This window comes from Sander vitreus, chromosome 8, assembly GCF_031162955.1.
Source record: "Sander vitreus isolate 19-12246 chromosome 8, sanVit1, whole genome shotgun sequence".
In the NCBI taxonomy this organism is placed as follows: domain Eukaryota; kingdom Metazoa; phylum Chordata; class Actinopteri; order Perciformes; family Percidae; genus Sander; species Sander vitreus.
In genome coordinates, this window is record NC_135862.1 from 29,132,261 (window position 1) to 29,159,950 (window position 27,690).

At 42.4% G+C, this 27,690-nt stretch overlaps 1 protein-coding gene across 1 annotated transcript in view; it reads left to right on the forward strand.

The window, feature by feature from the left end:
* Positions 1–26,012, forward strand: part of slc7a5 (solute carrier family 7 member 5) — a 33,862-nt gene extending 7,850 nt beyond the window's left edge. The window contains exons 3-10 of the mRNA XM_078257758.1: positions 16,287–16,392; positions 17,303–17,347; positions 17,446–17,569; positions 18,145–18,248; positions 18,791–18,887; positions 19,639–19,788; positions 22,623–22,800; positions 22,910–26,012. Coding sequence (XP_078113884.1) covers positions 16,287–16,392; positions 17,303–17,347; positions 17,446–17,569; positions 18,145–18,248; positions 18,791–18,887; positions 19,639–19,788; positions 22,623–22,800; positions 22,910–22,965 — 860 coding nt within the window. The 3' untranslated portion in view covers positions 22,966–26,012. The remainder of the gene's footprint in view (positions 1–16,286; positions 16,393–17,302; positions 17,348–17,445; positions 17,570–18,144; positions 18,249–18,790; positions 18,888–19,638; positions 19,789–22,622; positions 22,801–22,909) is intronic.
* The last annotated feature ends 1,678 nt before the right edge of the window (positions 26,013–27,690 follow it).

Here is a 27,690-nt window from a genome sequence, read left to right on the forward strand (position 1 = left end):
ATGTAGTGTGTGTGTGTGTGTGTGTGTGTGTGTGTGTGTGTGAATACAGTTGTATGTTGAAATGATTTGCATTGACAAAAAAGCCAGAGTCAGAGTTCTGTACACAAAATTGTCTATATTAAGTATTAAAATTAGAATGTACCAATTTTACCCAAAACGAATGACTCCGTGCAGTTGCCATAAACAGATTTCACAGAGGGATCAAAAAAAATCTTAACCTCTGCATCAACAGCAGTGGATCCAACCACACAACTATGCAAACCACAATGTTTTCAAATTGTTGTAAATTCTGCATACAGTGCAATGGTCAAACCAGCTCACTTCATCTAAATACTTTACTAATAGACGGAATTGCAAAATAAAAAGCAATCCAACAGCATATTATACAGTGTAAACAAAGACACGTTTTCTTGCGGCGGCCTTTATAAAAATGAGAAGTGGTGAACGTTATTATAGTCCATGGATGTATTAAGAGAACGTTATAGTCTAGTCATGTTATGATGGGAAGTGGAAGTGACGATGCTTTTCTCCGTTTTTGGTGAATTTCTGTAGCAGAAACAGCGCCGCCTATAGGCCTGGAATATGAAGTAGCGTATTGAATCTTTTACAAATGGATCCGTTTGGACGCAACTATTCTTGAAACGAATCCAGGGAAGACGGGTAAAAAAAAAGATTGTTTTGGTACGTGTGGCCTAAATCAAACATGGCACAAAGTGAATCAGGCAAAATAAGAGCTAGTGCTTTATTAAGTTTACTCCTAAGCTTAAAGGGTAACTTCAGTTTTTTTTCAACCTGGACCCTATTTCCCCATGTTTTTGTGTGTAAGTGACTGATGTGAATAACAATCTTTCAAAATTGGTCAGGCATTGAGCAAGATTGCTGTGAACCGGGTTGCAGTGTTATATAGGGCAACTGTGCATGGTCAGTTAGTGTCCACTAAAAGTTCTGTTTTTGCCGCTGACAGGCTCAGATTATTATTCTAAGTGTCTGACAACATTATGGAAATGATCCCTCAGAGGGACAAAAAAATGTTGACAGAACAGTAGTTGAGTGCTTTAACTACGATTTAATTTAACTAATTAAACTTGTGATGTTTTCTTGTTTATTTAAATAATCTGACGAATTTTAAATAATCAATGATTTATAAATAAAGAAAATACATTGAAAATAATCACATACACACCACAACTAGCCAGTCTAAAGTCATGTCTCAGATGTGTCAGGAGAGCAAAAAGGGTGTAGTAAGCACACAACACATACCACATATTGCTGCACAAGGTTTTCTGGATCTTCACCCATGTAGAAACAGACTCCCTTGATGATACACTCTCGTCCAGCATCTATATCATCACACTGAAAGATATTTTTTTTATTATTAGCGTCTTAGTTTAGCACTTTTGCTCCATTTTGAAGTCAACTACTGGTGTACACTGTCATATGGGTACATATTTCTCTAAGAATATTACAACATGGTTCCTGCAATGGTACTAGCCTTGCTGTCAGCTCCAAATCACGTAGGAAAGAGATTGACAGTAAAGACAAAGAAAGACAACTATGAAGATAAGTAAGAAAATAAATAGAGGAAAGGTTAAAACTGAGACAAAAAGACGAATATAGTAAGAGAAAGATGAAAAATAAATAGACGTAGGGCCTCCCTTGCTTTCTGTACAATTTGTATGCCGTTCTTGCCAATAAATTGTGGTAAGTAAAATATTTTACCATTTTACATAACCTTTCCACAATTCTAAAATCGTAATGTTTTTCAATAACACGGTCATAATTCTTAAGGTATCTAGGTTTTCTGGCCCTGGTGCCCCTAGGAACTACTTACATCAGCCATTTGTGCAATGATTGTTTTGAGCCTTTCCCCTAGCTGTCCTCCTCTCTTTTCGAACAGTTTCATCAGGTTGTCAAGAGTGAAGGTCAAGCTGAGACGGAAACTTGGATTGAAGTGGGACGGTGGTAATTCTCTTGAATTCAGGGTTGATCTGAAAACAGGTAATAAGCACAAAGGAATTAGGTTAAAATGGTAAACATCAGAGATAAAGCCACCATCACACATACAGTAGACCAGGACAGTCGTGAGTCATAACGCACAGACAGATAATATACAATAAGGCATGTTAGCAGTTTGCCACCGTATCCAAGACCTTGCTTATATCAACAGTAAACCAAAGAAATACCAGCATGAGATAAGCCTTACCTCATTGACGTCAAACAGAAAAGGCCACCTTGCCAGGAAATCCTCCACCACAGGTGCATCACGAACAACTTCATGTCTTCTGTGTGCAAAAGTCTTTTCCATCTTGAGTTTCACAACCTCTCTGTTGTCTCTCTTCTTTACATCCAAGAGTAGAGCTTTCTGCATGGCCTCCAGACTTTCCTCAGTTTCTGCTGATGGATATGTTGGGCAAAAATGTACCTCTGCTCTCTTTGCCTTTTTGACACCAAATGCTGCACTGCGCTTCCCTGCAGGCTTGTTTTTTTAAAGAGTTCACTGTCACTTCTGGGCAGCCTAGTTTTCTCAGTTGTGTGCGGTAGTTGGCTAGTTTATATTTTAAACTGGGTCTTCCATCCACCACATCCAGAAGAGGACCCCTTCTCAGTTAAACATGGATGTGTCTTGATGAGACTCTGGGCTACCTGTTCCATCTCCATATCAGTGACATAGACTTTATACTGCACAATTTCCTGCACCAAACTGCCAAGAATGGCCGACTTCAACTAAGGATCTGGAATAAGTACAGTCCCATTTTCAATATAAGCTAAACTTGCCTGCTGAAGTTTTATTTCAGAATCGTTGGAGAACTTAGGCACATGAAAGACTGCAGGCCAAGTGGACCATGAGCTTGTAGACTCATTCGATGATAGTATATCTGTATCTACAGATCCACCTGAAAGGGACAAAGAGTCACAGGAAGGACTGAATGCTTGGAGATTTAGGGGTGGATTGAGAACAGTAGGCCTGTCATCATCATGCTGCATAGTGGTGGGCCTTGACATATCGATTACTTTAAGAGTACCTCTGTCTTGTACTTCTGACATTGAGATAAGGTTAAGGAGCTCATTTCCGAACAAGGAATCCATAAACTGAAGTCTAACATTTCCACTGTTCCTTCACATTCTCCATAAGTTCATCAACAGATGCAGGGAGTCCATGGGGGAGAGTCAACCTCTGAGAGCTGCCATCAGTCAAGTGGATCTTAAGGATCACAGGAGTCCCATCTTCACAGCTGTTTACTCTGCACAGACACACAAACAAAAAAATAGACTTCAGACATTCATCCATACATTTGAGGTTTCAAATTCAGTGGTAAAAGCCAACTTGTCAGCTATTTAATGCAGCATTTATGTACATTTAAAAAAAGTTTAATATATAGTAAGATAGAAAAAGAAGAAAAGGAACAAAAAGATAACCAGCCAGAATACAAGGCAACTGCAGAGGTATAAACAATTACATTTCATATTTTAAAAGACCATTTTACATTTTTATTTTTAAACCATATTTAAAATTAATACTTTTTCACAATTCAACCATCGCTGCAGGTCGATATATAAAGGTCGGTACTGCATTTCTGGTCCACGTCAGAAATCAGTGTTAGGTAGGAATATGGTGGGTTGTTAACTAGATGATTGTAGACAGCAAGATGCTGATATACAATTAAATAGGACCCCTAAAACTGGGGACTGTGGTGGCAGTGAAGGTCAGGGGCCTCGACGGACCAGACCCGGGCAGCAGAGGCTGGCTCTGGGGGACGTGGAATGTCACCTCTCTGTGGGGGAAGGAGCCGGAACTTGTGCGGGAGGTGGAGCGCTACCGGTTAGATCTGGTGGGGCTTACCTCTACGCACAGTCTTGGTTCTGGAACCATACTCCTGGATAGGGGTTGGACTCTTTTCTTCTCCGGAGTTGCCCAGGGTGTGAGCGCCGGGCGGGTGTGGGGATACTCACAAGCCCCGGCTGAGCGCCGCTACGTTGGAGTTTAACCCGGTGGGACGAGAGGGTCGCCTCCCCTACGCCTGCGGGTTGTGGGGGGAAAACTCTGACTGTTGTTTGTGCATATGCACCAAACAAGAGTTCAGAGTATTCGGCCTTCTTGGAGACCTTGAGTGGAGTCCTGCATGGGGGCTCCAGTTGGGGGACTCCATAGTTCTGCTGGGGGGGACTTCAACGCGCACGTGGGTAATGATGGAGACACATGGAGAGCGTGATTGGGAGGAACGGCCTCCCTGATCTAAACCAGAGTGGTTGTTTGTTGTTGGACTTCTGTGCTAGTCATGGATTGTCTATAGCGAACACCATGTTCGAACATAGGGATGCTCATAAGTGTACTTGGTACCAGAGCACCCTAGGCCAAAGGTCAATGATCGATTTTATAATCGTTTCATCTGATCTGAGGCCATATGTTTTGGACACTCGGGTGAAGAGAGGGGCGGAGCTGTCAACCGATCACCATCTGGTGGTGAGTTGGGTCAGGGGGTGGGGGAAGACTCTGGACAGACCTGGTAAGCCCAAAGCGGGTAGTGCGGGTAAATTGGGAACGTCTGGAGGAGGCCCCTGTCCGACAGACTTTCAACTCACACCTCCGGCGGAGCTTTTCGTGCATCCCTGTGGAGGCTGGGGGCATTGAACCCGAGTGGACAATGTTCAAAGTTTCCATTGCTGAAGCTGCGGTGAGGAGCTGTGGTCTTAGGGTCTTAGGTGCCTCAAGGGGCGGTAACCCACGAACACCGTGGTGGACACCGGTGGTCAGGGAAGCCGTCCGACTGAAGAAGGAGTCTTTCCGGGATATGTTATCCCAGATGACTCCGGAGGCAGTTGCAAGGTACCGAAGGGCCCGAAGGGCTGCAGCCTCTGCCGTGAAAAGAGGCAAAGCAGCGTGTGTGGGAGAAGTTCGGAGAAGACATGGAGAAGGACTTTCGGTCGGCACCAAGGTGCTTCTGGAAAACCGTTCGCCACCTAAGGAGGGGGAAGCGGGGAACCATCAAGCTGTGTACAGTAAGGATGGGGACGCTGTTGACCTCAACTGAGGAGGTAATAGGGCGGTGGAAGGAGCACTTTGAGGAACTCCTAAATCCGACTAATCGCCCTCTATGGTAGAGGCAGAGCTGGAGGATGAGGGGGGATTGGCATCAATTTCCCTGGTGGAGGTTGCTGAGGTAGTTAAACAACTCCACAGTGGCAAAGCCCCAGGAATTGATGAGATCCGTCCAGAAATGCTTAAAGCTCTGGGTGTGGAGGGGTTGTCTTGGTTGACACGCCTCTTCAACATTGCGTGGAAGTCTGGGACGGTGCCTAAGGAGTGGCAGACCGGGGTGGTGGTTCCCCCTTTTTTAAAAAGGGGGGACCAGAGGGTGTGTGCCAATTACAGGGGTATCACACTTCTCAGCCTCCCGGTAAAGTCTACTCGAAGGTGCTGGAAAGGAGGGTTCGGTCGATAGTCGAATCTCAGGTTGAAGAGGAACAATGCGGATTCCGTCCTGGTCGTGGAACAACGGACCAGATCTTTACTCTTGCAAGGATCCTGGAGGGAGCCTGGGAGTATGCTCAACCAGTCTACATGTGTTTTGTGGATCTGGAGAAGGCGTATGACCGGGTGCCCCGGGAGATACTGTGGGAGGTGCTGCGAGAGTACGGGGTGAGGGGTCCCTTCTCAGGGCCATCCAATCTCTGTACGACCAAAGCGAAAGCTGTGTCCGGGTTCTCGGCAGTAAGTCGGACTCGTTTCAGGTGAGAGTTGGCCTCCGCCAGGGCTGCGCTTTGTCACCAATCCTGTTTGTAGTATTTATGGACAGGATATCGAGGGCGTAGTCGGGGGTGGAGAGGGGTTGCAGTTCGGTGGGCTGGGGATCTCATCGCTGCATTTTGCAGATGATGTGGTCCTGATGGCATCATCGGCCTGTGACCTTCAGCACTCACTGGATCGGTTCGCAGCCGAGTGTGAAGCGGCTGGGATGAGGATCAGCACCTCTAAATCGGAGGCCATGGTTCTCAGCAGGAAACCGATGGAGTGCCTTCTCCAGGTAGGGAATGAGTCCTTACCCCCAAGTGAAGGAGTTCAAGTACCTTGGGGTCTTGTTCGCGAGTGAGGGGACAATGGAGCGGGAGATTGGTCGGAGAATCGGCACAGCAGGTGCGGTATTACATTCAATTTATCGCACCGTTGTGACGAAAAGAGAGCTGAGCCAGAAGGCAAAGCTCTCGATCTACCGGTCAGTTTTTGTTCCTACCCTCACCTATGGTCATGAAGGCTGGGTCATGACCGAAAGAACAAGATCCAGGGTACAAGCGGCCGAAATGGGTTTCCTCAGGAGGGTAGCTGGCGTCTCCCTTAGAGATAGGGTGAGAAGCTCAGTTATCCGTGAGGAGCTCGGAGTAGAGCCGCTGCTCCTTTGCGTCGAAAGGAGCCAGTTGAGGTGGTTCGGGCATCTGGTAAGGATGCCCCCTGGGGCGCCTCCCTAGGGAGGTGTTCCAGGCACGTCCAGCTGGGAGGAGGCCTCGGGGAGACCCAGGACTAGGTGGAGGGATTATATCTCTAACCTGGCCTGGGAACGCCTCGGGATCCCCCCAGTCGGAGCTGGTTAATGTGGCCCGGGAAAGGGAAGTTTGGGGTCCCCTGCTGGAGCTGCTACCCCCGCGACCCGACCCCGGATAAGCGGATGAAGATGGATGGAAAACTGGGGGACTGGTCCAGTGATTTTCTGGATCTACAATTCAGATATAAAGAAAAAGGTCTGCTGCACTATCAAAATTCACAACACGATGAAAATCACTCACTTCTAAGGGTGCACGATATTGAAAAAATGTGACATTGCGATATCGATAATGAATATTGCGATATCGATATTAATTTCGATATTTTTAAACATATGTAAAATTACCAAAGTTATGGGAAAACGCATCAAAATAGATTTATAACAAATAAAACAAGTTTTCTTACAACACAAGGTTTATTTAAACTGATGGTCATATTGGACTGATACAACATGTGTCTACAGAACAGGACATGTTTTACTGGTTGGACAGTATAAAATAAATAAATAAAGAGCATGTCTATAGAACAGGACATGTTGTACTGGTTGTATATACACTACAGCCAAAGTATTTCCAAGCTACCGAGGAGGAGGCATTACCCTACAGTCACATTAGCTACAAGAGACAGAGACAAAGCAGCATGCTACCATTCATTTTCAATGGGAGTGGCCAGAGCCATAGAGATATAAATGTCATAGAGATTATAAATATATAATGTCTTTCTCTATCACTCTGGGAGTGGCCGTTTGGCCACGAGCGACTGCCAATCAGAGTGAAGGCAGCGTGAGGGCAGCGTGACGTATGTCAGTGGCTCGAGCGAGTCGAAGAAAATAAAATAAAATAAATTAAAGATGGCGGAAAAATGCTTCAGGACATCGTATTTATGTATATATCTGATATGTTTTGGCATTTAATCTCATATGTTGTGTTACTTTTATCGAGAAATAAATACTTTTAAATCCAAAAACATTGTTCTTGTGACTTAACAATACCTCTGAAGTAACTTTTAAGACGTGGTTTAAGGTAGAACCGGAGACTTTCTGTTTTACTGTTGCCAAGCAACCAGGTGTAGGCCAGGCACGCCCAGGAGCGCCCCACAAGCGAGTGCATGTCGCTCTCTTTTGTAGCTAATGTGACTGTAGGTTCCTTTTGGCCTCGAAGAAGTGAGAAAGTGACGGCGATTTTCTTCGGAGTGTGTAGCGACTCTAGAGTCATAGTGACAGAAACAAAGCGTCTCCCCTGTTCTTCCTGAGCACGGTGGGAAATCTGGAGCAGGAAAAGTTAACCCTCTCCTTGATTTCATGTTGTTTATGGAGAAGGAGAACCAGGAAATGAGTCGGGGGGGGGGGGGAAATACAACGCTACCAAGTGATGTGTATTTTTCGAGAGGTGCATCAAAGAGTATAGACGTAACAAGAGGGGAAACTCAATGGAACTGCAGCTCCGCCATCTTGGACTGAATGTAACACAATGTTCTATTGAGTTTCACCTCTTGTTGCTTCTATACTCTTTGGGTACATGTCGGGCGGGATGCAACGCAAACAAAATATCGCGTAATTATTAGAGATGGTCCGATACCATTTTTTGCTTCCCGATTCCGATACCTGAACTTGCGTATCGGCTGATACCGAGTACTGATCCGATACCAGTGTGTCATATATTTTATTATATTTCAACAACTGTATACTACTATCCCTGTATGGATGTGATATGATTTCTATCTTTGTTGTCGGTCTGGCTCAGGTTAAACTCTTTGTGAAACATGAACAAACACAAACAATGCCACAGAACTTTCGTTTTTTATCCAGTTTGACAGTCAGTTATAACGGAAAAATAACCTAAATAAACTACTTAACGTAGATTTTCTTTAGGGCTTTACTACGTGGTATCGGATCAGTGCATACACTCCAGTACTTCCCGATACCAGCATTTTAGGCAGTATCGGAGCCGATACCGATATCGGTATCGGAACATCTCTAGTAATTATCGCGAGACTTTCGGTATAATATCGCGCAACGTGATATCGTAATAACGATATTGAGTCGCTATATCGTTAGTGTGCACGAGTGGAGAGAGTGCATTTAGGAAAATGACATGATAAACAAAAAGTTCCCATTAATGTTATAAACTGTGCTAATGTTAGTTGCCCCGATACAGTTTCATGTCAGCATCCTCCCGCATATACACACACACACACACACACACACACACACACACCTTATTACTGTAGTTGCACTGTATGCAACTGAATAACCGACAGCTTTACAACACTCGTTCTTACCCAACGTTACATTGAAGCACCGTTGTCAGGAAACACAATTATACATGCGAACCTTAGCTATTTGCAAACCAATATATTTAGATTTATAACGTTATGCCCAAACAACTCGACCTTTTTATTTGTTACATAAAGTTATTTATTTATTTATTTTTAATTACATTTATATCTGCATTTACCTGTATGTCAAAACCTAGAGACTTTTGAACATCCAAATGTCATTTATTAAATGTATTTGTGTCAAAATGACATATAAACGTCACGCTTGCGTGTCATGTGAAAAGTAGGCGTCGGTCCTATTTCTAGCACGCACACGTTTTGCAGGCAGCGTGCAAGCTCTAACCTGTTAACATGGGAGCCGAAATAAAAACGGACACGCCACGCAGTTGACACGCTCACGCCACGCATCCACTGTGTAGTCGGCCTAAGGTCTGGCTACACCACACGTACATTTCCAGGATTGAGAAAAAAACACTTTGGGTTGGTTGCATTTCTTTAAACAAATCACAATCGTCTTGGGTGGAGGTAAGCTCCGGACACAGAGACGGTGGCTCTTCAAAATGGTCTCCGGGAAGGAACTTGTTTTGGTGGAACATTTTCACCCGGCAAAAAAATCCCATCACATACAATATTAAATGAAGTTAACTGTCCACACAATACAGTTACATGAGCTATTTAAATTAGCTGGATACATGGTTAGACGCAATTTACTCTTACCGGTGTATCACTGTGTGCATTTTGTCCATAGCAAATCCCCACCAAAACCTCCCAGTTAGAGAGGAAATGCCGTAAACATATTCTTTGTAAATCTTTACAATCCTTCCCCAAAAGAAACAAGCAGGCCTGCCCTGTTGCACGATCCAAAACTTGCTGTTTTCAGCGTAGGCAAACTCCTAGTAAGTGTGACTTACTTACCTTATACGTTTGTATTTCAGCAGTGTGAAACATGCTGTTTGTGAGGGCTCAAGGAATTGGAATCAAACAGAGAGCTGGAGCTGAACTTTTTTTAATTCATTAATGCTACAAACAAACAATAATGCTCTGAACATTATTAAGTATTTAAACAAAACGACAAAGTTTAGACAAAAAGTAACATTTGGTTATTTAAAATGTTTAAATGCACCTCATAGCTAATGTCTATGTACTATATACTATACTAATGTAATGAGGCCACAACACACCACTAACAGTGGACTGTTTTTTACACATTACGTTTTGCAAGTAAACTCTTATTTTAAACTCTTGTGTTCTGAATGAAAAGAAATAAAAGTTCAACGGGAAAAGTATTAAGGGAAGTTTCACAGCTCACTCAGTGTTTTCACTGTTGATTTGTTTAACTGTTTCATTGTTTTTTTAAATTAAAAATTAAAAAAAATGCAACATCTTTCCAAAAGTCAATGAGTAATCGTGATTCCAATTTTGATTATATTTTTTTTCCCATAATCGAGCAGCCCTAGCTGGAGCCCATCTCAACTAACTGATCCTCCTCCAGTTTTTTCAGTAGAAGCAGAGACTGTATCCACCTTTTTTATTCTTTAAATCCTCTTAATCCACATAAATTGAATGCAAACCTTGCCTGCCTAATACCTGTTTAGGTGTATAGCTGCCTGGAGCATGAAGAGTAATTCTACTCATTTGTAGTGTTCTATTTCAAAAGTGAGCTTTTCTAACATCTTTAGTCTCATGGCATTCCTAAATCTTTAACAACAATCTTTGTCATCATAGTGACTCCAATGGCTGTTTATCCAAGACACTTCAGATTATCTAGATTTAAACAAAGACTGGCTGCGTGGCTGTGATTATATCAACAGACTCACCTGACTGGTTGTCTTCCCAGCACTGCTGCCATCCTCTCTGGCTGCTCCTTAGCAGTTGGAGTGGAGGGGTTTGAGTGGTTCATAGTTCTGTTTTAGAGTATTTATTGTTTAATCAGCCATATAATTCAGAAATAAACGGAGAAAGAACGATATAACAAAGGCTGTTTACTAGTCATTGAATATGTGAAATAAATGAATCATTTGGAGTGTTGTTTCTTGACCGGTAATGTTGGGGAATTTAATCAATGGGTTACATTACAGCAATAATCCAGGAACCTTTTAAAATAAACATCATATCCATAATTTTACAATGTCAGATGTTCATATTAAATGTGGCCAAAGCTTAGAGTAATGAGGTAAACCTATTTAAAAAAACAACCTGTGAGCCAAAACCTCAGATTTCCCACTGTTCTGAACTCTCGCTTTTCAATTTTTTCTACTATGACGTCACACATAGCAGCTTTATTGTCATCTTCTCCAGTCTTGTTGACAGTTTTAGGCCCCATTGTTACCTGATTGGAATCTGATCTGTGTGATCCGATCACATGTGGGCAGCTCTAAGTACAGTGTGATTGCACCCAGGATGCATTGAGGACACATTGAGATCCGATCACTCACACCACATTATGTACGTGTTTATTTGCATAAGCAGGGATGTGAGATCTTATCAAAGTGCTTACTCACGCTCTACTGCCAGGTGTGAACACACGTACAGCTGTCCACTCTAAGAGCTGAGAAAAGTTAGCTCACGTTTACTTGCAAATCGGTTTGGCATTTTGGCGACAGTACTATCCTACTTTTAGTTTTTTTAATTTAAAGTTTGTCTGGAGTCAGTGGGCCAGGTTCATTCAGCAAACGCTAGCCTATTTTTGTCCTCTGTTCTATTTTCAGTCCATGATCGCAGTTAAAATAAATGTCAGGTTTCTTACCTTTGTTAACAGTCAAACTCCTGTGTTGATTGACAGCCAAAGCATGCAGTGGCATACAATTGGCAACGGGTTTGACTGAACCAACTCAATGGTTGGTCCAAAAATGTGTGAATTTTACTTATACTTTTTTGTCAGTTGCTAATAATTGTAAAATGATCATTGATGTACACTGCTTAAATATAATCACCTGATTGCGGGGACTATATAACAATAAGTTTATTTTTAAAAAGACAAAGTGTAGTGTAGCAAAACTATAACTTTGCTCCCCCTTATTGAATAATGGGGATCCATTTGCTCCATTGTGTGTGTGTGTGTGTGTGTGTGTGTGTGTGTGTGTGTGTGGAGCTCATAAAGTCAGAGTCTGCTGGTGTCTCAGATTAGAGAACAGTGTAATCTGATTAGCCTAGCTGCAGTAAACCCCTACCTTCTTAATCGGGCACTTGGCCACACTGTTTGGAAGTGAAACACTCACAGAGACTGATCTTGTTGACCAGCCATGTAAACTTACCTTGATATACTTCCGTTTCTTGTCGTCACAATCTATCTGTGATGCAGGAATTTGGTTCTCATTATTCTTTATCTATCTGATACTTACATGGTTTATTTGATGAAACACATACATACACAGTTATACTTACAGAACGATGTTTTCTGCCCCCATGTAAAAGTTGTGTGCTTGTGCAGTGGGTCTGAAACTGGTCTGGTCTGAAACGTGGAGAACTCCATTCATTTCAGTCTTAAGAGTAGTCCATGTAATGCCTTTACCTGATCTACGGTCTCTTTGAATGAATGTTAACTCAGTCGTTGCCAAGTACACACCCCAACAGCCTTTGATTTGCTGCTGACTGAGCCTAATCCACACAAAGTGAGTTTCTTGTCCACATTCCCCATGTACACCCAATATCTTTAAAACATGAAGGGTAGTCATTTTTAATTATAGCCCATTTCCTTTTGTTTTTACAGCAAGTAGGGAATTAGGGCAATGAGTAATCCTCTCAATGGTTTTCTTAGCTCAGCACAACCAATCACTGCTTCTCAATGCTACAAATGATGCAACCTTTCTTATCCTTTAAACTGTACATGTGATTTTTGTTTAGGTTCTGCTCTGTCCACATTTCTGTTAAACCCTTTCCATCCAGATATTTTCACTGTAATTCATAGATGAACGTGACTTTCACATGCTCAACATGGCTATTGCTCTGGGACTGAGGCGGTGACCATTCTATGCAAAGATGACAAAAGAAAATAAACACAAGAGGGAGATTGTTAGGAGAATGAGAGATTGTTTGAAAGAATAGTTAGGACATTTCGGGATTTTTTTTCTTTTTCTGAGAGTCGGATGAGAAGATTAAAACCACTCTCATGTCAGTAAGCATGAAGCGAGAGAAACAAGCTGATTAGCCTAGTTTAGCATACACACTGGAAGTGGGGGGAAGGGGCTAGCCTGGCTCACTTAAAAATTGTTCAAAAATACACCTACCTGAACCTAGAGCTTACTATTTAACAATATGTACATGTTTATTTAATCTCTACACAAACAGACACTCTGAGTAGTTATAGGGATACACCTGTTGTTTGCCAAGAGATAGTGAAAGAGCAGGAAAACCACAAATACTTTTTCATACTTTTTATTTATTTCACTTTGGACAGACCTAGGCTAGCTGTTTCTCCCATCTTTCAGTCCTTATGCTAAGCTAAGCTAATCGCCTCCCAGCTCTAGCTTTAATACTTAATGCAAATCCATGAGAGTGGTGTTGATCTTCCCATCTGGAAAATATATAAAATTAATAAGCAAACTTCTTCTTTGAGGTATGCTTTCTAAAATAGGATAGTATTGCACTAGGGATGCTAATTTAGATTTTTTTCGGACCGATATCTGATGTTAACCGATCATTAATTGTTAACCGAACATTAGTCTCGCATTGCCAGACCTTCCTCCACAGTGCTGCAGAGGAGGGTCTGGCTAGTCCACTTAGCGTTCCAGGGTGGGAAAAAAAAACGTGCTCAGGTTTTATGGCATTTCTTTAAACCAATCACAATCGTCTTGGGCGGTGCTGAGCCCCGGACATAATGCCTCTGCAAAATAGCCTCGGGAAGAAACTTGTTTTGGTGGAACGTGTACATTAAATGTTGTTTTAGTTGTGTAACAGAAAACTCAGATTGGACAGATAGTCTAGCTAGCTGTCTGGATTTACCCTGCAGAGATCTGAGGACCCATAGTCATACCATAGTCCTCATAAATCCACCAGAATTTTGAATGCCAACACAAAGAAAGCGGAAGGTGTTGGACATTCGGTCTAAAAAGAGGGACAGCCAGCGGAATTTCCGGCAGCACCTGAACAATCCCGGAAGTGGAACGTTGTCGATATAGACTAACCGATCATTAACCGTTAACCAACAAGCAGGCAACAGAGTCCCAGTTCACCCGTCAAGGAGGGTTGGACATACTTTACGTGTTCCGTGGAAAGACTTGTACCTGTAGCGCAGTCATTGTATTCCATGCATTGTCCTCGATACAATCGGCCACTTTCTTGGGCGACCGAGACTTGTGCTTATGCATATTTAATTATGTGTGTGTGTGTGTGTCTCACTTTCGCTGCCTTGCACTGGTATCATGTGATCTGTTGATAGCAGCTCTGTTTCCTTACCAGTGTTGTGGATGGTGATCTAGGAGTAACAGAAGAAGGAATAAAGCTGTAAATTGCAGTGCAAGTGTAAAGTTGACAAAATGAGGATTGGAGGAGGACATAGTTGTGTTTGTCCACCACAAATTTTCTAATACAGAATCCTCATCTCACGAAATAAAGGCTGGGCAGAACAGGGTTGAAGAAGGAGGTATACAAGCATGAGTCAGCGATGACTCAGACTGTACCACCAAAAAACGCGAAGGTCAGGAACCAGTCAGGCTCAAGCCTCACAGAGGTGAGGTGAGCTGTAAGTTTGGACGGCCCTGAGCAATGGTTGTGTGTATTTGTGTGTAAAGAAATGGGCAACCAAGGCATGAAGTGTATGATAGTCACATGAGATCTTAATCAAACTTTATTAATCGTCACATACACACAGTATAATGTAGTGAAATTCTGTTATTGCATTTTAACCCATCCTATGTATTAGGAGCAGCGAACAGCTATTTTTACAGCATCTGGGGGGCAACTTGGGGTTCAGTGTCTTGCTCAGGGACACTTTGACATGTGGCTGGAGGAGCCTGGGATCGAACCGCCAATCTTGTGGTTTAAGGCAACTATTCTACCTCTGAGTCATATGATAAACTAAAATCAAACGATAAATTTGTTGACACAGAAACTAAACTATAAAATGATGTAAGTGCAAACAGATTACTTGACGTTCTGATATGTAAAATATCTAACATAGGAGACATGTCAAACTTAATGGAAAAAGAAAAGAAAAAAATTGTACCGTAATGTTGTAATTTTTTTTTTTTAAATGGAGTTTATAAAATTGGTATCGAAAGAAGTATTGTTCAGGAACCGGTATCGAATTCACAAATTCAATACCCAGCATTATTCATAATTGTTTAGAGAGTGTGTAGAGTTAAAACAATCAGTCAATCGTCAGAACATTAATCTGCTATTTTGATAATTAATTAATTGTCAAAGAATCTTTTTTTTTTTTTTTTTCAGCAGAAAAGCCAAAAAAATAATTGGTTCCAGCTTCTCTGTTGGACTGTTGGTTAGACAAAACAAGACATACAGTATGAAGAAAACACCTTGGACTTTAGGAAATTGTGACAATATCGCTCACTATTTTATTGACTTTTGATAACCGATTAGCCGATAATAGCCGACACCCAACAACTCGCACTAATCTGGCCTTTGAAAAAATCTTGTTTTACATTGAGGAAGACGCCTGAATTACTTCAACCTAACTGATGGAAACCTTTTGGTGCTTGTATTAACAAGTTGAAACAACCATACGGAACCTCAGCTATAGACATGAGCTAGAGCAGCACTGACCGGGTGTGGCAACACCATTTTAGGATGCTGTCGTCACACATCAGCCTGTTTGTTAGGAGGGCAGTTAGTCACATTGACAGCGCAGTAATTGGGCGCTTCCCACGCTACACACTGGCTTAGGGCTAACCCTCCCCGTATCAACATGGCCCCAGGCTGTTGGTTTAGCAACCGTTGCTGTGTCTGAGAATGTGTGTGCTTGTTGTGGGGAGCAGCTCCGTCAGGAATGTGGCACAGATCCCCTCAAACCAGCAGCAATCTGGAGGTCAGTGAAGATGGGCTGTGGCCAAAATGTCATAAATCAGTTGATAAATTAGTAGTCAAATAGTTATACTGTCCCATCCCTCAACTACTGTTGCTCTGCTCTTTTAAGCAAGGCAATACAAGTTGTACCTGTCTCTTGCTCTTTTTTGTAGTCCCTTTTTGTTTGTCTGTTGTATGCATGCCTCAGGTCGATCCGCACCACAGTCTGGGTCGCTTATTGACCGTCTCAGCCTCAGTCTTAACTCCATTACATTCTGCAGTCCTTCCCTGATCCACATACCGAGACAGATTTAAGCTGAATGTTATCCCTCCCCACCAAATGCCTTTTATTGTGTGTTGGGCAACTACAGATCACTGTCTCCTTTATTGTTCAACATTTTGGGTTCTCCAGACTGGCTGGTAAACTTGCCTGCAGAGCAATAACGCAGATAGATGAATTTGGGGCTTTTTGTTGTTTTCTTAACCCAATTTCTTTCTCCCTGTTTTTCTCCAGGTAGCACGGACCGACTTCTTCCAGAAAATTCCTTCAAGGGCTCCAAATATGAGTTTGGCAACATCGGCCTGGCACTCTACAGCGGTCTGTTTGCCTACGGTGGCTGGTGAGTTCAACACATCGACATACCTGTGTGATCAGGTTGTAAGCCACTGCGCTGCTTGTTCATTATCCGGTTTCCAATATAGGCGTATCAAAGTTGCTGAGTTAGTGACCCCTCATGGTAGAATTATGGAAATGGAACTGGATTGCGATGACAAAGATTTATCTATTTATCTAAAAATAGCTTTCTTTGTCTAAATAAAGTATAATTTTCTTGTTTTTAATGCAGTTTGGGAAAATTCTACTTATCTGTCATACTTCTCCATTCATAGATTAATACATACAGTACATACGTTATATTTGCACAGTGGGCATTATGTAAGGGTTAATGCCCAACGAGGTGTCCATTATCAGGAATTAATGGACGACGGGGAGGCCCGAACTGTCCGACGCGCAGTGTTGCGTCCGCCGGAGTCCATTAATTACCTAACAATGGACACCTTGAAGGGCATTAACCCCCTTATAAAAATCAAGTTTTTTCAAACAATAACTCTGTTTCCATGGTAACCCCATGAGGGTTTGACTATTACCGGGAACATTCATTCACATCCTATAAGGTTCTGATGCAATGGAAACGTTGTTCACGGCTCCCAGTAGATAGGACGGACCTTAGATACGATCTGGCAACGGGGGATATTTCTAGTCCGCTCAGCTCATAGAACCCTTTGGCTCAGCTACGAGCCAGAAAGCTAACGTCATGCTAGCAAGAGTCAAAGTCAACAATCATTCACCATTTAATGTAGCGCATTCATTCAGAACGGTAAACAATCAGTTTCACCGGAACTCCTTAGTGTCCTGTATCACTTTTCAATGCACACCCTGCAGCCAATCACAATAGAGTATTCACCCAGACCATGGTATAAATCTGTTTTGATACGTACTATGTCTCTGATTGTTGCCTCTTCTGCTTACAGGAACTACTTGAATTTTGTCACAGAGGAGATGATTGAGCCTTACAAGTGAGTATTGAGTGACTTTTATTCTATTATTTTATTTTTTATGAAGTCTGTAATTGTAATCTGAGTTGTAACTAAGAATGTTTGTGCATCTTCCTCAGAAACCTTCCCCGTGCCATCATCATCTCTCTGCCCATAGTGACAGTAGTGTACGTTCTGACCAACCTGGCATATTTCACCACCCTCTCCCCTGAGCAGATGCTCGGCTCCGAGGCTGTGGCTGTGGTGAGTGCACGCACTTACTATCTGCGACTACTACTTTCTTTGTATGAAGGCTGCCAAACACAGTCGATAGATTTGTGCTGTTTCCTAACCTCTTTTGAAGTTTAAAACACAGACCCAGATATCATAAATGTGTTCCTGGCACATCATTGATCGGTTACTTAAATCATAAGATAAGATGAACTTTTATTGATCCCCAGCGGGGAAATGCGATTGTTGCAGCAGCACAAAGACAGCAATAGTACAGGTAAATAAAGAAAGTAATATACATCAATAATGGGTATATATACAGTGTTTCCCACAGGTTGAGAATTTACTTGTGGTGGTGGGTGGCGCAGGATGTGACGGCGTGGCCCGATTGCTGGGTCCAGTAAAAACTAGTCAAAGGAGGGTTTATGAACTATTTATTGAAAACAATGATAGGCTGCATAGCATTAAAAGATACTTTCGAAATAGATAACTATTTACATATTAAACATATCAGACTAAAATATGATACAGATAACAGATGAAGTGTGGCCATGATGTGCTTTGTCAATTAAATTAAATCGTGTGTGTGTGTTTGTGTGTGTGCGTAGGATTTTGGGAACTACCACCTGGGTCCGATGGCATGGATCATCCCGGTGTTTGTAGGTCTGTCCTGCTTTGGCTCTGTCAACGGCTCTCTGTTCACATCATCCAGGTAACACACACTGCTAACAACACAATCCGCCCACGATTGTTTTGTGGTTCGTATCCTATCGTCTACTGGCTTGTCCTCCTGTGAGTTGATTCTGAAAAGCAGTGGCGAGCTCGGAAAACAAAGTGACACAAAGCAGGGTTCAGTTCACAATCTTTTAAAGGTTTAATGAGACACACAAGGACATATACATTTTCTAACAATCGCTCCATTCACTTCTTAAGACCTGAGAGTAGAAAGATAAGAAAGAGGCTCCAGAGGAAAGGAGGGTTCCTCACAAAGGAAAACAATGTTACAATTTAAGATACACATTTATGATACCAATTGAAACGGATGAGAGAGGCTTTGTCCAGAGAGTTTTTACTGAATGGAATGTGACACACACACTCACACACACACACACACACACACACACACACACACACACACACACACACACACACAAATGAAAAACCCAGAAACATTTAAGTATATGTAGACTATTTGACTAGGTTTGGGGAAATAGTGAGAGCTCAAAAACATCCATGTCCTTCCTTCCCTCTCAGGTTATTCTTCGTTGGTTCCCGGGAGGGTCACCTGCCCAGTCTGCTGTCAATGATCCACCCTACCCTGCTGACACCGCTGCCCTCACTCATATTCACTGTATGTACTATTTATTTTCAAATTCAATCTACGCAAAGACACAGACATCTTACACTATGAGTCAAGCAAATTAAATAAATGTCTATTGAGTCTTTAAATCAGAAGGGTACCACTGCACTGGTATACAGTGCTAATGAATTATTGAGGCCAATTTATGCTACTGCGTTAAATCGACGCCATGGGTAGGTACGTGGAGGTACGGACCCTACGCCGTAGCCTGACGTGCATCTCTCAAAAATGTAACCACACGTTTTGCGGCGACGCAGACTGCAACAATTGCGATTGGTCCGCTTGGCCGTGGCTTGGTAGCGCCACATTTCCCCTGACTCATTTCCGGGTTCTCCTTCTCCATAAACAACATGAAATCAAGGAGAGAGTTAACTTTTCCTGCTACAGCTTTCCGACCGTGGGGGAGACACTCTCAATCGCTCTACCACACACACACACACACACACACACACACACACACACACACACACACACACACGCCGGCCCTGCTATTCTCTTAAAGAGACGCTAGAATGACGCAGGCCACTGACGTAGGTTACGGCGAAAGCTCTGTGTAAAGCCCCCGCAGAAGCATAAATCCACTTTTAGGGCAATGCAGCTGTGGGATAGGGTAGATGTAAACATTGTACTGTACTGTACTCTACTGTAAACAAATAACTGTTTTGCTGCTGGGTCACACACAACAGTGATAAGTGGTTTTATTGCACTCCACACCTAATTGCTTCTCTCCTATTATCTCCAGTGCTTGATGACGCTGCTCTACGCCTTCTCCAACGACATCTTCTCCGTCATAAACTTCTTCAGCTTCTTCAACTGGCTCTGCATCGCCATGGCAATCATTGGGATGATGTGGCTCCGTTATAAGAAGCCGGAGCTGGAGCGACCAATCAAGGTGAGCCAAACGTGATGCAATCGGCCAATCGGAACACGAGGAAAAGGATGAATAGTTGTTTTTTCTACTGACTTTCTGATGATGTTCATAGAGGCACATGAACGGACAGTTGAGTCCGAGGGAACATCAAAGTCTGACTTAGTGTTTGTCACCATTGACTTCTCGAGTTAGCTTCGGCAGCAGGACATGTTTCTACTTTGTCTCATGCAGAGATCCATTCAGCAGAGCTCAGATGAATAGAGACTGATCGAAGATTAAAGGACAGAAGCGACGCTGGATGCTTGTCAGCTGGTGTTGAGGCCTGCTTGTGTGTGTGTGTGTGTGTGTGTGTGTGTGTGTGTGTGTGTGTGTTATACAAGAGGAAACGCACACCATGCCTCCTAACTAGATCAGTTGCTGCAGGACTTCCCAAAACACAGAACAACATTGTGTGTCAGAGGCTGAGTCTATCAGGACAGTGAAGTGAAAGAGGCAGATATATCTATTGGCCCAGCGTGCGTGCGTGTGTGTGTGTGTGTGTGTGTGGCGGGACAGTGGTGGCACTGTCTCTCTGCTGACCTCTAGTTCTCTTTCAATCTGCCTCTCTATTTCTTTCTCCTTTCTTTGTCTGTCACATTCCTGCTGTTCAGCAGATCTGAAGCAGGGCTGCCAGAGAATCACGCAATTAGATTTACTAATTCATTTCTTTGTTTAAGATATTGTGTTCATCAGTAACCTGGTAGATTCATAACGCATTCAGTTCACGTTAGGTCTGCATAGCCAAAAGTATGGGGTCACCTGACCATACCACTCATTAGTGATTGTTGGTGGGCATTAGCCTGCTGCTATTGGACAACAGCCTATTGGAACCTGGCTGCAGGGTTTTGCTACAGAGCAGCAGTGAGGTCCAAACACTGATGCTGGGCAATAAGGCCTGGCTCACAGTCGGCGTTCCAATTCATCCAAAAGGATGGCTGTAATTACCCAGAGTTCTCACGAGAGCACAATTTTAATTCAGTAATGATGCTTATTACCCATGCCCTTGTAGCCGAGCTGCACCAATCACATCGGTGTATCTGATATAGGCGGGCCAGAGGCGAGCTAAACAGATGACGACAGCGCTGCAAAGTCATTTGTAAACATTGCAAGATGGCTACGGATGAACACCAGTTGTTTGAAACGGCTTTGGCCGCTACAATGAACGAGTTAGACTTGGCTTTTTATCTGAAAGAGGAACAGAATTATTAAAGCTTTATTTAGATAGGGACAAATACAAAAAACATAGATAAGCTAACAGTCATCTGATGTATGTATCATAGTGTTTTTAGCTGAAGCTAATTCACGACCCTAGTAGGGCTTTTTGTTAAAAATAAAAATACAGATTAACATGATTAAAAATAAGATAAAAATGGAATGGAAAGAAAGTATACAGAGAGATCACAGTGTAAAAACTAAATATGATAGCAATATTGTTCCTGAATTAGCCACAATTTGGTATTTTTCAGGTGGTCTGGCAGAGAGTTCCATAATTTTGCCCCTTTTACTGAAAAGGCAGTTTGGGCAAATTATGTTCTACGGAAAGGGATACTACAATTGCCTTTTAACGCTGCTCGGGTGATGGATCTGGTACCAAAGGGGTGGGAGGGCAGCGTTATTTAGGCATTTGTATACCAATTAAACAAAATGCAGGGAGATAAGATTTGCAAAACACACACACCGTGTGCAAAGCAAAACAATCCCTTTTTTTTCTCAGCGCCAGCTTTGCTTTCACACTGTCTGTTAACGGTCCAAACTACAGACATGCCCGGCCACCGCTGGCTTCAAACTTAATTTCTGCCCCGACAGATAAACTCACTAATGTTACTGTACAATAGGGTGACCAGACGTCCCCGGTTTCGGTGACCTGTCCCCGGCTGGAGCTGTCCCCGGAAATGACCCCGGTTTTCACTGTGACTGACAGACCCCAAATTGGAATGAAAGAAAGAAAACGTTGCGCTGACTCTACACGCGCCGACTCAATACAGTCAGAGTGCTGCTCAGAGATATTCTAGAATGCCCATATTTTACGATGCTAAAATTACTGTTTATTTACATAGAGTCTGGTGGGTTTAGCGAATGCAATTTCGCGGACTTTTAATGTTTAAAAAAAGGATCTTGCTCTTTAACAGAAAGATCGACCTCCTTAGAAATCCTTTCCATAATATTAATCTGAGCCTGTCAGCGGCAAAACGATCACTTGTAAGCCAGCGATCCGGGCAGGTAGTCACCGGCTGTCATGTCATACTGTGGAGCTTCTGACTCCGAAACAGTCGGACTAAATTTGCAATTAGCCATCAATTTTCGTAAAAACGGCCCATATTTGAGTGCTACATAGTTGATTTGTCGCATAAAAAAGTCTCAGAAGTGAATTTAGTAATGAAATAGCAGACGAACAATGTATACAATTTCTGAGATCTGCGCGACCAATGATTCACAAGACAAACTGGTCCCAGATCAGTGGCCTATGTAAATGTTGGGGCGTGACAAAGGTAGAAGGTAGAGCCAAATAAGGTACAGCCCCCAACATAATGGTGTGTGTGTGTGTGTGTGTGTGTGTGTGTGTGTGTGTGTGTGTGACTCGCCCGTTTTCAGCAGCAGTTTCAAATTGTGAGATTAGCATAGGAAAGAGGTGCCAATGGGACTCTGAGGCTCTGTGTATGTCCTTTTTACCCACCAATGTCGTACTGTGGTAATTCAACTATGACAAGGTAAACTCTGTTTTGCATTCTATCACTCCTTTTAAGAAAGGGGAGCTGTGGAACTCACTTTGTCTGAATCTTTTAGAGTTTCTGTTAAAAAAATTCTTCTCCCTACAGGTGAATATTCTGCTGCCTGTGAGTTTCGTGCTCGCCTGCCTCTTCCTCATCATCGTCTCCTTCTGGAAGACTCCAAAGGAGTGTGCGATTGGCTTTGGCATCATCGCTACCGGAATTCCTTTCTACTTAATCGGTGTGTGGTGGAAGGGCAAACCCAAGTGGATGCTGCAGGGAATCTGTGAGTACAACACCTGTCTCGTCGCACGTTTAACTTTCTGAAACTGTAACTTTACTTGACATCGTGGGTAATCGCCACTCGTATGTGTGTGTGTGTGTGTGTTTTGCAGCCTCGACCACAGCCTTGTGTCAGAAGGTGATGGAGGTGGTGCCTCAGGCGACCTAAAAGGCCCCGCCCTTTACTTACAGCCGGGGGCCATTCGGGTTGCACCAACAGTGATCTCTGGGCTCTGACATCTGATGAAGCTTGATCTCTGTTGACCCCTCTCACCCCACTCTCTCTCTCTCTCTCTCTCACACACACACACACACACACACACACACACACACACACACACACACACACACACACTCTGTCTGTGGGGTGCTGTTAGGAACCTGATGAAGTATGGACAATGTTTAGTCACTAACTACTATATTGTAGGTTGTTATGCTTTGTTTTTTTTACGATGCATTTCAATTGTTTTTTTTTGTGAATAAGTTCATGTAAAATATTATCCCTCATCAGAAACCTATTGAATTATCAAGTTGTGCCTTACATGGCAAATGAAGGTGTAAGTGTCAGCTGTGGCAGTATTTGTCAGTGGTGTCTGAGTAGGCTGTCAGCCTTGGCATTGACCTGCAAACAGCTGTCTAAACCTCTGCAACCAGGAGTTTGTTTTTTTATAATGCTGCAAGGTTCCACTTTTAATCTCCTGGAACCAACTGTTGCTTTTAAGTGAAAGTTGGAGTTGTCTCAACCAGATTAGTTTTGTCAGATATTCATTAAAGGAGAATTCCGGTCGATTTCAACACGTAGCTCTGTTGTTTGTAAATTTGGAGTGCTGGCAGTAGCGAGAAAAACGAAAAGAATCGGTGCTGCCTACACCGTGTTATCTTCCTGCTACAGTTTGCACCCAGGAGACTGAAACAGGGCAAATGTTAAACGTGCCTTTGGCCTCTTAACATGTTCGAAATGTCATTACAAGTGCCTACCCATGTGAAGCGATTCCTTCCGAGTGAACACGGTGAATCTGACTGCAGTAGATGTGAAAGAAATGCATGAAAGTCATGCTAATTCAGCTCTGTTTAGTTACGGTGTTGAGACGACAAGACAAGTGCTTAGGGACCGTCTACAAACTACAACACAGAAAAGAGATACAAAACTATTTTCAAAAATAGGCATATGCTTATTTTTTTTTAAGTAAGTGCTGTAGTACAACCAGCAGGAGACAAGTTATAATTGAGGTACGTTTGGAGACACTACCTTATTTAATCATTAAATTAATAAATATTTTTGTTGTATCTCTTTTCGGTGTTGTAGTTTGTAGACGGTCCCTAAGCACTCGTCTTACTGCCGTCACAACACCGGAACTAAACAGAGGTATGAATTAGCACAACTTTCATGCATTTCTTTTGCATCTACTGCAGTCAGATTCACTGTGTTCACTCGGAAGGAATCGCTTCACATGGGTAGGCACTTTTAATGACATTTCAAACATGTTAAGAGGCTAAAAGCACGTTTAAAATGTGGCCTGTTTCAGTCTCCTGGGTGCAAACTGTAGCAGGATAACACGGTGTAGGCAGCACCGATTCTTTTATGTTTTTCTCGCTACTGACAGCACTCCAAATTTACAAACAGAGCTACGTGTTGAAATCGACCAGAATTCTCCTTTAAGCTATGTATTGGAAACCTTTGGTCCTGCAGTCATTACTATACTTTCACATTTTTAGGTAAAAGTCTTGTGTTGTCCGTTGTTGCTCGTTGGTCAGTGGTGTGGCATGTCGCACGCTACTCAGTGTTGTAGGGCTGGGGCGGTATGTATTTTTTTTCCTACCGCGGTTGAAAAGCAAGAAATTCCCGGTATACCGCAACCCCCTTACGAGAGTAGCGTAAGTTACAGCGAGAATGGCAGGGTGCCTTATGTGAGTGACGTCATTTGTCACGGATTTGCTCACGGATTTGATGATACGTTTTGTTTAGAAAACATTGAATCCATGTAAGACACACTGTCATCAGACACAATCCATGTCGTTAGAAACAATGAATCCATGTCATTAAAAACAACGAATCCATGTCATTAGACACAATGAATCCATGTCATTGGTCACAACGTGCAGGCCAATGTTTTTCTTTTGCGGGGATGACGGTGACGAGCTCAGACCCGCGGTAGGCGTCCCGTGACCGCGGTAATGCGGTAACCGTCCCAGCCCTATCTGTCTGTTGACTTTCAGCCCTGCTCTCTGTTGTTTTTGTGACCCAGTGTGGTTTTAAAGTCATCTACTGTATGCTGCTGTAGGAAGTGAATGAAGTTGATTGAAGATATTGGTGTGTTAGAGATGTTTTTGTGCGTCTCATTTTTACAGTAAAACTAAAACAATTAAATCCCTCAGAGAAAGGAGTTAGAACTATAAATAGAAGTTCAATTTTTCTGTTCATTACATGTTTATGTCTAAAGCATAACTGACCCGCCGTGGTGGGAAACTTGATGCTTTTTAGTTGTGTGTGTGTGTGTGTCAATTTCTCGTGTGTTCTTCTTAGACACAGACAGATGAAACTTAACCGTCTGGACTAACAGGCACCTGTGACACTTACATTTTAACGTTTCACTGTTCAACACTTAGATCTTCTGTTATGTTCCGTTACATTTTGTTATATTTGTGTGTGGGTTTGGCAGTCAATGTGGGTGGAGCTAGGTGGGGATTAATAAGCAGACAGACAGACAATATGCTTCAGTCTATGGAGAGAGATGCTACAGAGGTATAGAGCTATAGGACATTTTTGTTTGTTTTTAAATTAGGGCGTGTATGTTGGTGAAGTACAGAAGGAGCACGTGTGCAGATCACAGTAAGAACTGCTAGTGTCTATTTTTCATCCTCAGTTTTTTTTTTTTTTTTTTAAATGAGTGCTGCAGTATTAAGGTCGAGCCTCCCACTGGCAACGGACCAAAAGTACACGTTACAGTAGCAACGCTGTTTCGGAGTTGTTGCCATAGAGACAGCGCTGGTGGATACAGGAGGAGTTAATGTGTCTGTTTTAGAGGTAGAACCTTTCTAACACTCCAGCCATCGCACAAAGCAGATGGGAAACTAACCTAAATAGGACTTTAGAAAGTTTATTTATTTATTTTTTAGCAAACGTATTGTTTATTGTTAACAGTCCCTCTAACATGTTTACAGGGCATTTTGTGGAAAGTGCTTTACAAATAAATCTTGATTTTTTTTTTCACTCGTTTTCTGTTGTTTGGTTTTGACTCCTTTTTTCTCCTTAATTTCCTTTTTTTATTTAATTGTGTTCAAGTACGGCTAAATACCAGCTAAAGTCACAGCAACATCAGTAAATACCAAAGAATACGTATACTACATAATGATGGTTTTGACTTTGGTTTATTAAAGCTGCTATAATCAATATTTTAACATAAAGAATGGATAAAATGGATGGATAAAATGAGTATGTAACAAGAGCAACCCAACTCTTCAGTTTCCCTCAACTACAGAGTGTTATAGCATCTTTTAGCTCATTGTTTTGGTTTCAAGTTACTGTTCAAGTTTAGGCTCGTGTTAGGCTTGTTTTCAGTAAAAAGGTTCTGATAAACCCACTGTATGCTACTTGAACAGCAACAAAACGCATACTGGTATTAGTAGAAGTTAGAAACTAGCAGCTAAAAAGCCAGATGTTTCCTTCAGGAACATCCTTCAAGCTTAAAACATTGTTATTTATCTCCAACTCCTTTTATGGATTTAACCCATTTAATAAGCAATATTATCAAGGACTGATATTCTAGACCCACCTCACCAGTGTTTTTGGAATACCACATGTAGTAGGTCCTCTGCAGGATTTATTGTGTATCAAATCACCCTTGGAGTTACTTTTGTGAACAGGCACAATGAAAGACCGACAAGACACACCCTGTACAATATAATTTTGTACAAAACAAGCTATGAAATGAATTTAAACCCAGTTATCTCTACATTGTGACAGTCTCATGAAGTATATATAATGTAATTGATGGCAAAAGCTGCACCACGGGAAAAAGTAGTTGAAACAATAGGGCCTGTGCCTACTTTCTTTTTAATAGAACTTTCCCTAGTGCCAAAAATACACACCTGTACAGTGCTAAATTGAGTACAGCATTACATGTGTGAAAGGAAGAGGTTAGGTATCTTTTGGCGGATATACTGTGATTTACTTTTGAAAGCTTGAGTGATGATACTTAGGTTTAATGGTTTATTTACTTTTCCAGGTGGAATAATACATTTTCAAATCAGTGCCTGCAAATGTAAAGCTTTAATTTCTCTTTTTGCGGCCAGACTTGTGACCAATTTCACTTGATACATTGCTGTGACCATCAGTCTTCTTTGTGCCTTTATATACAGGTGTATAGCTGTAACTGTGTTGCCGTTGTACCTGTGTTAAACTGCCTCTCATCTACCTCTTTAGCCTCTACAGCACGGACCGGAAGGATGCGTGTCTGACTTATCTTTAAGTCTTTCAGGGCGAAGTTGACAGAGAGGAACAAAGGGTTAGATTGTCCGATGTTCCCCCCTCCCTCACTACGCTATGTATCTGCCAAGTGCTTTTCTGTTCTCCTTCAAGCCTTCACATACTCTTCTCACACTCCTCCGAGCTCCAGATAGGAAAGTGCTGATGTTTGGGTACTTAAGTATCCATCAAAGACTCACAGGCAGTCGTATATTCCTGCATCCCATTTCTGTTCCCACTTGTTGGTTACAACGGATGTGGAATGCCAAAGCCTCTGAATCGCCTTGTCCTCAAAACGTGTACTGTGCAGATGTACCAGCAGTCTCAGATGCAGCCATGGTAACAGTGACGTTTTCCTGTAACCCTATGGCACAATAGAAGCTGAGGAGAGATTACTGCAAACACTGCTTGTTTTGGATCATTATGCGT